The sequence below is a fragment of the Sinocyclocheilus anshuiensis genome, unplaced genomic scaffold (assembly GCF_001515605.1).
Source record: "Sinocyclocheilus anshuiensis isolate Anshui unplaced genomic scaffold, SAMN03320099.WGS_v1.1 scaffold3302, whole genome shotgun sequence".
In the NCBI taxonomy this organism is placed as follows: Eukaryota; Metazoa; Chordata; class Actinopteri; order Cypriniformes; family Cyprinidae; genus Sinocyclocheilus; species Sinocyclocheilus anshuiensis.
Window position 1 is genome coordinate 71,740 of NW_015541055.1, and position 10,929 is coordinate 82,668.

General features: G+C 42.3%; 1 protein-coding gene across 1 annotated transcript in view; it reads left to right on the plus strand.

Annotated features, from left to right (window-relative positions):
- Nucleotides 1-10,929, plus strand: part of LOC107690654 (scavenger receptor cysteine-rich type 1 protein M130-like) — a 31,856-nt gene that overhangs the window by 5,933 nt on the left and 14,994 nt on the right. The window contains exons 2-10 of the mRNA XM_016489036.1: nt 4,927-5,229; nt 5,312-5,626; nt 5,721-6,023; nt 6,184-6,498; nt 7,095-7,391; nt 7,668-7,982; nt 8,461-8,772; nt 8,918-9,232; nt 9,752-10,069. Coding sequence (XP_016344522.1) covers nt 4,992-5,229; nt 5,312-5,626; nt 5,721-6,023; nt 6,184-6,498; nt 7,095-7,391; nt 7,668-7,982; nt 8,461-8,772; nt 8,918-9,232; nt 9,752-10,069 — 2,728 coding nt within the window. The 5' untranslated portion in view covers nt 4,927-4,991. The remainder of the gene's footprint in view (nt 1-4,926; nt 5,230-5,311; nt 5,627-5,720; nt 6,024-6,183; nt 6,499-7,094; nt 7,392-7,667; nt 7,983-8,460; nt 8,773-8,917; nt 9,233-9,751; nt 10,070-10,929) is intronic.

Below are 10,929 nucleotides of genomic sequence, written 5' to 3' on the forward strand. Positions count from 1 at the left end.
TTATCGACAATTAATCGATCATCGATTAAAGTTATTTTTCCCTAGTCTAAACACAGATGGTGCAGGAGCTCGTAAAAACACGTCTGATCAGGTAGCCATCTTGGACTCCCCTCCTGATAACAGCTCATCTTCACTGTTCTACTGAAGCTCCCTCGTCACCTGTACCTTTTCCAGGCTCGTTGACTTCGCTGAGGTTAAGTTGGAGTGCACGCCTGAAAAGTCTCCTGTTTCGTGTTGTCGTAAAGACGTTCTGCGTATAAAACGCAATTCAAGATAAAAGAGACAGAAGCAGCAGTTGTGAGTGGGGTGGCTCCGCCCCTGTGTTAACTGCATTAAATATTTTTAATGCCATTAAACTGGAAAAATTAATTATCATAAATATCATTAATGATATCTGCTACATTTGTGTAGTAAATCATAGTGTTATATGTAGTCTAACCACTAGAGGGTTTGTGCTGTGTTGCCTGTTTCCCCCTGGTGGAGGGGTTTCCGGTGGTGGTTGTGAGGTGTGGTTGACCAAAGAACTAGATGGCTAGTTGCTGAATGCTGATGTGACCCTTTAAATAAAATACATGTTAATTGTTCATCCTGTCTCTACATTTGCTGCACCAAGAATATCACATAAATGGCGACGAGGATAAACAGTCGTGGACTGTGAAAAGTTATGCAAAGAAAAGAAGACGGAATATAATCCAAGTGCGAAAAAAAAAAAAACAATTGAAAAAACAAGATGGCAGCACTGGTGGGAACGGTGAGCCCTTTTGACTGTGAGTCGCAATTATGGGAAGAATATATTGAAATGTTGGAATATTTCTTTCAAGCTAATGAGATTACCGACGCTGGAAAAGAAAGCAGTGCTATTAAGTGGAGTTGGTGCGGTTACGTATAGTTTGCTGTGTCCCATGACGCCGGGAGAAAAAACATATGAGGAGCTAATAAACGTGCTCAAAGCCCATTATAATTCAAAGCCAAGTGAGATCGTGCAAAGATATAAGTTTAATTCACGCACACGGAAGAACGGTGAGACTGTGGCTGATTTTGTGGCAGAGTTAAAAAAGTTAGCACAACATTGTGAATACGGGACTATGATTCAACAAATGCTGCGAGACTCGTGTGTGGTGTGAATGACGACAGAATGCAGAGACGGCTGCTGTCGGAAGTGGATTTAACCTTCGAAAAGGCTCTTAACATCTGTCAGGCAATAGAGTCAGCTAACAAAAATGTAAGAAATCTCCAAGGATTATCAACGGATGAAACAACACAGGCCGCAAGGACACAAAAGGGACAAACAGCAGTGCATAGACTATACACATCGGACAAGAAGGGGCAGAAAAAAGACTGGGTGTGTTACAGGTGCAATGGAAATCATGCTCCCAATGAATGCAAGTTTCTGAATGAACTGTGCCATAAATGTGGGAAGCGAGGACAAATAAAAAGGGCATGCAAATCCAAGCAAGTGATGCCGAGTCAAAAAGCCCTGTTCAAAGGTCAGAGAGGGGAGAGGAAAGAAAAAGAGAAAGGTAGGAGGTCACATTTAGTGAGAGAAAAGGAAGTGAGTGAGTCAGAAGAGATGGGTGACATGAACACAATATACTGTGTATCACATGATCTACCTAAAGTGGCCCCTATCACACAGAAGTTAAAAGTGAATGGCAAGGACATTGAATTTGAAGTCGATACAGGATGTGGTGTTACAATTATAAGCAAAAATCAATACTCCAAGCTATGGAAAAAGACAGACATGCCAGAATGGAAACCATGCAACCTGAAGTTAAAAACTTACACAGGTGAGAAGATGGGGGTGTTAGGTCAGGTTATAGGAACAGTGCAGTGTCAGGATGGAGAAAGGAAACTAGCCATGGTAGTGGTTGAAGGGACCGGGCCAAACTTGCTGGGGCGAAGCTGGCTGAAAGACTTAAACTTGGTGCCACAGTTGGTGAATAAAGTAACAGCCATGCCAGCACTGAATTTGGCAGATGTGCTAGACAGACACGCTGAGGTGTTCAAAGAAGAGCTAGGATAGTTTAAAGGCACCACAGCTAAGATGGTGCCAGAGCTGTGGAGATTGGTGGATGAGAAAATTATAGAACCAGTACAATTTTCGGAATGGGCAGCACCCATCGTGCCGGTGAAGAAGCCAGATGGGTCCATTCGCATCTGTGGAGATTACAAACTCACAGTCAATCGAGCATCCAGTGTGGAACAATATTCTATTCCTAAAGTTGGAGGCCAGAAATTCTCCAAACTGGACATGAGTAATGCGTATCAGCAGATCATGCTAGATGAAAGCACAAAAAAGTATGTCACCATTAATACACACAAAGGACTGTATACGTACTGTAGGCTGCCATTTGGAGTGGCGTCGAGTACAGCCATCTTTCAACGCACAATGGAGGGCATCTTGCAAAACATGCCGCATGTCACAGTTTACCTGGATGACATTTTAGTCACAGGGGTCAGCAAGGAGGAACATTTAAGAAACCTGGAGGAGGTGTCGTCTCGGTTAAAAAAAAGTGGGCTGAGACTGAAGAGGAGCAAGTGCGAGTTCCTGGGAAAAGAAGTGGTCTTCCTGGGTCACAAGATCAGCGCTGCAGGCATGCAACCGGTCATGGAAAAAGTACAGGCCATTCAAGAAGCACCCACACCGTAGTCGGTGAGTGAATTGAAGGCTTACTTAGGCCTATTGAATTATTACCATAAATTCCTGCCCAGTCTGTCCACTTTGCTAGCACCGTTACATGCCCTATTGAGGAAGGAGACAAAATGGACTTGGGGCTGTGAGCAAAAAGAAGCTTTCGAAAAGTCAAAAAGTCTTCTTCAGTCGTCTGCATTATTGGTGCATTACGATGTCAACTTGGAGAATCCTTGGGCAAGGAACATCAAAATGCGGATGGCCTGAGCAGGTTGCCTTTGACAGAAAAAGGGGAGGAGACTCCAGCAGAGGAAGAGAGAGTACTTCTACTGGAAGAAAATTATGTGCAATTAGTTAAAGCAGAATAGGTGAGGACATTGACAGATAAGGATGCCGTCTTAGCGAGGGTGAGAGAGTATATCCTTAGATGATGGCCAAACAGAGTGGAGGAATCAGCTTTTGGAGTTTACGTAAGAAAAAAAGAGGAACTCAGTGTTCAGGCAGGTTATGTTTTGTGGGGTGCACGAGTAGTCATTCCGCCTCCAGGTCGTGAGGCCCTACTGAAGCAATTGCACACCAATCACCCAGGCATAACCAGGATGAAAGAGCTGGCGCGGAGTTACATGTGGTGGCCACAGATGGATGCAGAAATAGAAGGAATGGTAAAAACCTGCACCAGGTGCTAAGAGAATAGAAATTCTCCCCCGTGTGCACCTTTACATCCTTGGGAGGTACCACATCGACCGTGGAGTAGGATTCACATTGACTATGCTGGCCCATGGCTAGGTAGGATGTTTTTGATTTTAGTGGATGCCTACTCTAAATGGATAGAGACGTACCCGTTAAATAAGTCTACCTCTACAGTAACCATTCAATGCCTCAGACAGAGTTTTAGCCAACATTGAATACCCGAAGTTTTGGTGTCCGGAAGAGCTCCGGAGACTCCATTGAGGTAAAGCTTGCCCAGAGTGTTGTTTAGTTACAGGATAACACCACAATCGACTACTGGAAAATCGCCTGCTGAACTACTGTGTGGAAGGAAACTGAGGTCCACCTTGGATCTAATTCATTCAGATTTTAAAAGTCAAGTTCAGGCAAAACAGGTGAAACAAAAACTTGATCATGATCAACATGCCAAGGAGAGGCATCTGATGGAAGGTGACAAAGTGTACACTAGGAACTTTAGTGTGGGACCTACCTGGATTCCGGGGACAGTGCAGAAGCAGACTGGACCAGTGTCATGCACAGTAGCACTCGGAAATGGCCAGATTGTGCGCCGTCATATTGATCAGGTGAGGAACAGGTATGAGGGATCTACAGAGAAGCCACTGGGTTTGGAAGAACCACTCAAGAAAGATGTGGACCAGTTGACACCCTGTTCTGGTGTTGTAATCTCAAAAGACAATAAAGTGGAGCAGACAGAGGGAGAGGCCACCAAGGTGACTTTGTCAGAGTCTCCATGTGAGGAGGAAAAGCAAGAGTTAAAGAGGTCATCAAGAACAAAGAAAACATCAAGTTACCTACGGGATTATGCATAGTATAGAAGCGAGTTCCCCAGCCACAGGGCAAGAATGAGTCCTGGGACTCACTGGGACGGAGGTAGTCGACCCGAAGTCCCTAGTTTAGTGTTGAGATAGACATTTGTAAAAAAAAAAAAAAAAAAAAAAAAATTTGAAATACTGTAAAATTTGAAAGGCTGTGTGAATGGCCAGGTAAATTGGTAGATGTGTTCTGGAGATAAAACAGGTTTTGTAAACTTAAGAGTTAAATGCAGTTAAAGGTTGTTAAGAATAAGAAATACTAGTAACAGTTAACATTAGTAGGCTGTAATAAGAATGTTGGCATTGGTGACTTAAGGATTGAACTAGTGTTATCAGGGGGAAGGGGATGTAGTAAATCATAGTGTTATATATAGTCTAACCACTAGAGGGTTTGTGCTGTGTTACCTGTTTCCTCCTGGTAGAGGGGTTTCTGGTGGTGGTTGTGAGGTGTGGTTGACCAAAGAACTAGATGGCTAGTTGCTGAATGCTGATGTGACCCTGTAAATAAAATACATGTTAATTGTTCATCTTGTCTCTACATTTGCTGCACCAAGAATATCACAATTTGGTTCTGTTCTGTTTACTCTAATGGGGTTTTTGAAGCTCTCCCTGCTCATTCATGACAGGCTGCATGGATGGGCAGGGAGTTTTTTTTACCCAAAACATAACCATACCGCCAACCCAAACTGTATGCTAAGTGTCATATTGACCATAGTGGTCCTGACAGAACTATAATTATTTATGTTCTTTCAGAGGTCAGGCTGGTTGGAGGTTCTCGCTGCTCTGGGAGGTTAGAGATACTTCATGATCAGACGTGGATGTCAGTGTGTGACGCTGCCTTTGACCAGCAGGATGCAGAGGTTGTGTGTAGAGAGCTGGACTGTGGGGCTCCTGTACAGGTGCTGGGAGCAGCTGCTTTTGGCAAAGGAGACGCTCAGATGTGGACACAAGAGATTCAGTGCAGAGGAAATGAATCTCAGATTCACCTCTGTCCAACATCACAATCACATGAAAACAATTGTTCTCATGACAATGATGTTGGACTGGTGTGTACAGGTATGTGTTGACCGTTTCAACTGGAAATATTTATTTAATTTTGATAGTTCTCTTCCAGCTTTTTTTTCCTTACTGTGCACAGAAATAATAAATGTGCGGTTGGTTAATGGAAACAGTCCCTGCAGTGGGACAGTGGAGGTTCATCATAGAGGTCAGTGGGGAACAGTGTGTGACATTGGTTGGGATATGGCTGATGCTGCAGTGGTGTGTAGAGAGCTGGACTGTGGAGAACCTGTAGATGCTCTGAGTGATGCTCAGGTTGGACTCGGATCAGGACCAGTCTGGATGAATAATGCAATGTGTGCTGGATCTGAGTCCACACTGAAAAAGTGTGGATCTGTCATATGGGGTTTTCAAGGTGTGTGTCAGAGCAAGAGTGCAGGAGTCATCTGCTCAGGTAAACACAAAACTTTATTTTTGTTAAAAAAAAGAAAAAAAAAGTAGTGCATGTTTTGTTCTGAAAGGTTAATTCATACTCATGTTTTTTTCAGGTGTCAGGCTGGTTGGAGGTTCTCGCTGCTCTGGGAGGTTAGAGATACTTCATGATCAGACGTGGATGTCAGTGTGTGACGCTGCCTTTGACCAGCAGGATGCAGAGGTTGTGTGTAGAGAGCTGGACTGTGGGGCTCCTGTACAGGTGCTGGGAGCAGCTGCTTTTGGAAAAGGAGACGCTCAGATGTGGACACAAGAGATTCAGTGCAGAGGAAATGAGTCTCAGATTCACCTCTGTCCAACATCTCTGCCACACAAATACAAGTGTTCACATGATAATGATGTTGGATTGGTGTGTGCAGGTTTGAGCAAATTTCTTTTACTTCACTGAAATCTTATGTCAAATCTTCTTACTCTTTGTATGAAAGATTTTTTTTCTCTCTCTTTATGAGATTCTTCTTACTGTCTTGTTTGCTATGTTCATAAGTATTACTTCTCTTGTTTTCTGTATTCAATAAACAGACAGTGTGAATGTGAGGTTGGTTGGTGGTCACAGTCGCTGTGCTGGTAGAGTGGAGGCTCTTCATAGAGGTCAGTGGGGAACAGTGTGTGACGCAGGTTGGGATATGGCTGATGCTGCAGTGGTGTGTAGAGAGCTGGACTGTGGAGAACCTGTAGATGCTCTGGGTGATGCTCATTTTGGATCAGGATCAGGACTAATCTGGACAAATCGTATGTTGTGTACTGGATCAGAGACTACACTGAAGAACTGTGGATCAGTTCAGTTGTATGATTATGACTGTAATCATGATACAGATGCTGGAGTCATCTGCTCAGGTGAGCTGTTCTAAAATTTAACCTATTACATCACTGTTGATCCACAAGCCTTATATTTTAGTTCCAAAGTTTTATATTGATTTTTTAATGCGAAGGTCATAGGTTCAATTCTCAGGGAATGCATGAACTGATAAAATGTTAATCTTAAATGCATCTGTAAGTAGCTTTTTCTATGTGCATAAATGTGTGCCAAATGCATAAAAGTATAATGTAAATGTTAATCCAAATAATGCAATGATTAGTTCTTCCTCAGTTCTTTCATTGTACAAGCCCAATATCACAAGTGTTTGCCCTTTTTCCTTCCAAAAAAGGCATTAAGTACCGTACACCTTCAGTGTTCGTCTGTGTTGTCTAAGGCCAAGACTAATGATAATATCAATAGTTCATTTACATTCACAAAACAAAATATATGTATCAAAGTTTAATAACATTTGTAACAATTTGAATGCACATAAAATAATGATCTGTCAGCATTATTGAATGGTAAAATAATGTTTGTAAATGTTATTTATTTCCAAAGTTATTATGTGGTTGTTTATAAGTTTATGATAACAAAGGTTATGCAACTTTTATTTTATTTTCTCTCACTAATGCAGGAGTCAGGCTGGTTGGAGGTTCTCGCTGCTCTGGGAGGTTAGAGATACTTCATGATCAGTCATGGATGTCAGTGTGTGACGCTGCCTTTGACCAGCAGGATGCAGAGGTTGTGTGTAGAGAGCTGGACTGTGGGGCTCCTGTACAGGTGCTGGGAGCAGCTGCTTTTGACAAAGGAGACGCTCGGATGTGGACACAAGAGATTCAGTGCAGAGGAAATGAGTCTCAGATTCGATTGTGTCCAGCATCACAGAAACACAGCTGCTCTCATGATGATCACCAGGCGCTTCTGTGTGCTGGTAAGAAGATTAATATGAGAGAAATTAGTAGCATAACTAGGATCATATGCGTCCCATTGCACTTGGTGTGGCGCTCACCACACCCACAGCTTCAAAGAATGAACTAAAATTCATAAAAATCTAACACTGTAATTCTGTTTTTTTTAATCTATTTTTATTTTTTTTCTATTTTTTATCTTTTTTAGTAGTTATGCCAATTTAAAACACGATGACATCTCTTTAGAATGATTGATTGAATTTAGTCTCTGTCTTTCTCTCTATTTCCCTCTCTCTTAGATGTAATGCATGTGAGATTGGTAAATGGTAACAGTCCTTGTGCTGGTAGAGTAGAGGTTCATCATAGAGGTCAGTGGGGAACAGTGTGTGGTGGTGGCTGGGATATGGCTGATGCTGCAGTGGTGTGTAGAGAGCTGGACTGTGGAGAACCTGTAGATGCTCTGGGTCTTGCCCATTTTGGTCAAGGATCAGGACCAATCTGGATGAGTGTTTTAATGTGTTTAGGAACAGAGTCTACACTGAAGAACTGTGGGTCAGCAGGATGGAATAAACCTGTCTGCACTCATAATCATGATGCTGGTGTCATATGCTCAGGTGAATAAAGTTAAACCTCAAAGCATTCCTCACTTTCTGATAATTTTGTCTTGATTATGTAAGAAAATAAAGATATATATTTTTGGATGTGGTTAGCTGCATATCCAATTTAAACATGTCTGTTTTATTCTTAGAATTAATTACCACTTAAGAATTAGGCATCTTGAAAATAATGTAAATTTGCCATGATTATTTTACTGCATTTTCACAATGATTTTAAAGAAATATTTACAGCACACCATCCATAGTTAAAGGCATTGGTGACCTCAACTGTCCAGCTTCAAGAAGCATTTTCAGGGAATAACAACTACAATGAGATTACAATTTTCATTTTTGGGAAATTTAATTAGAAAACCCTTTCATTATGTACTACAGTAAACATTTAAAAATTTATATATGTAGAAAATGTCATTGGATGTAAAACTTGCCACATCCAAAACCTGCTCACCTAATGCTCACTTTTATGCAATATAAACAGGTCACAAACGCTCCAGACTTGCTGATGGGTCTAATCTTTGCTCTGGGAGGTTAGAGATACTTCATGATCAGACATGGGTTTCAGTGTGTGATGCTGACTTTGACCAGCAGGCTGCAGAGGTTGTGTGTAGAGAGCTGGACTGTGGGGCTCCTGTACAGGTGCTGGGAGCAGCTGCTTTTGGCAAAGGAGACGCTCAGATGTGGACACAAGAGATTCAGTGCAGAGGAAATGAATCTCATATTTCATTCTGTTCAGTATCATCACTCAAACACAACTGCACCTTTGACAACATTGTGGGCCTGATCTGCTCTGGTTAAGTATCAATATTCAGCATCTCTTCATTTGTTTTTGATACTAGGTCATGTCTTAGGTTTGAGTTATAATGTGATCAATCTAATGACAGTTTAGCTTAAGAATGTTTTATGCATTGTTTCTGAACTCTCTTTACTTCGCTCAGGTTACACTGATCTCAGACTGATAAATGGCTCAGTCACTTGTTCTGGAAGAGTGGATCTTCAGTTCCTCAAAGAGTGGGGCACAGTGTGTGATGCATGCTGGGATATGGCAGCTGCCAATGTCCTCTGTGGGCAGCTGAATTGTGGGATTGCTGTGTCTGTTGTGGGATCAGACTGGTTTGGAGAGGGAAGTGGTGAAATCTGGGCTGATGTGTTTGATTGTGATGGGAATGAAACCAAACTCTCAGAATGTTCCATCTCTTCATGGAGTCGAGCTGAATGTTCTCACAGACGAGATGTTGGAGTCATCTGCTCTGGTAAACTTTTTTGACTTTGAGAGCGTTATGTTACTGACATTTTTTTAATGTATTTTATAAACACTATTTCATTACATTCTAACACATTTCAGATTCCTCTCTGGCTCTTCATGATGGTCTGGTGCGGTTGTCTGGAGAGAGACAGTGTGAGGGGGAGGTGGAAGTTTTCATCCATCAGGTCTGGAGGAGAGTTCTGCTGGACTCCTGGAGTCTCACTGAATCCTCTGTGGTCTGCAGACAGCTGGGCTGTGGCTCTGTGCTGAACTTCTACGGCTCCTCTTCATCCAGTCCTGAACACAGTCATGAGTGTGTGACGGGCTTCCAGTGCTCTGGGAGTGAAGCTCATCTGGGGAACTGCAGCTCTCCACAAACTCTCAACTGCAGCTCCACACAACAGCTGTCAATCACCTGCCTTGGTGAGAACAACAACATCTGGACAGATTCTTCAGTTGTTAGTGATATAATAATAATTATTATTATTATTATATAATAATGTGTTTTTCTCTCTCTGAATATCAGGTCGTGGGTCCATCAGGCTGGTGGGTTCTGGGGGAGACTGTGCAGGGAGGCTGGAGGTTTTTCACAGCGGCTCATGGGGGACAGTGTGTGACGACTCCTGGGATATTAAAGATGCTCATGTGGTGTGCAGACAGCTGCAGTGTGGAGTGGCCCTCAGTAACCAGCAGGTACCAGCCTGGTTTGGTCCTGGTTCTGGACCCATATGGCTGGATGAGGTGGAGTGTGAGGGGAATGAGACGTCCCTGTGGAGCTGCTCTTCTCCAGGCTGGGGAAAACATGACTGTCAACACAAGGAGGATGTAGGAGTCGTGTGCTCAGGTAAACATGCTGCTAAATTGTTTACACTGAAATTAATTATAAGGTTTTACACATTTCAAAATTCAAGTGTCCATAATGTTCACATTTTTCAAATTTGTGATTTTAAAATTGACATTTTTTATGTAGAGTTTAAAGAAATCAGGTTAACTGAGGGCTGTGAAGGGAATGTGGAGGTTTTCTACAATGGATCCTGGGGAAATGTGTGTTACAACAAGATGGACAGAGACACAGCGAGTCTGATCTGTCAAGAGCTGAACTGTGGAAGATCTGGTGTTTTGTCTGATTCTACATCAAGAGTGAAATCAGCTCCTAACTGGCTGGATAAAGTAACATGTCGACCACATGATTCCTCTTTATGGCAGTGTCCATCTTCATTCTGGGGACAGAATAACTGTGGTGACGATGAAGTGGCCAAAATCATCTGCTCAGGTAAAACAGATGCTTTTTCCATCAGTAAACAATACAAGAGTTATCCTTTATTATTAGTGCTTTGAGAAGATGTGTGGAATACATTTAATAATAATTTATTTGTTGTTACAGAACAGGAGATCCATGAGTCTCCTCGAAGCTCTCTAACATGCTCCACATCTCCCCATCAGAGACAGTGTTCAGGTAAGTTAATTTAACAGAAACAACCATGAAAATTATGAATGTTGAATGCAACCCCTGTTGAAAAAACCAGCACATGCTGGTTAGGTATGTTTTGACGCATGGCAGCTGGTTTGAGCTGGTTTAAATGGTTAATTCACCCAAAAATGAAACTTAGCCCATAAATTACTCACCCCTCAAGGCATCCTAGGTGTATATGACTTTCTTCTTTCAGACGAATCCAGTCGGAGTTATATAAAAAATTGTCTTTG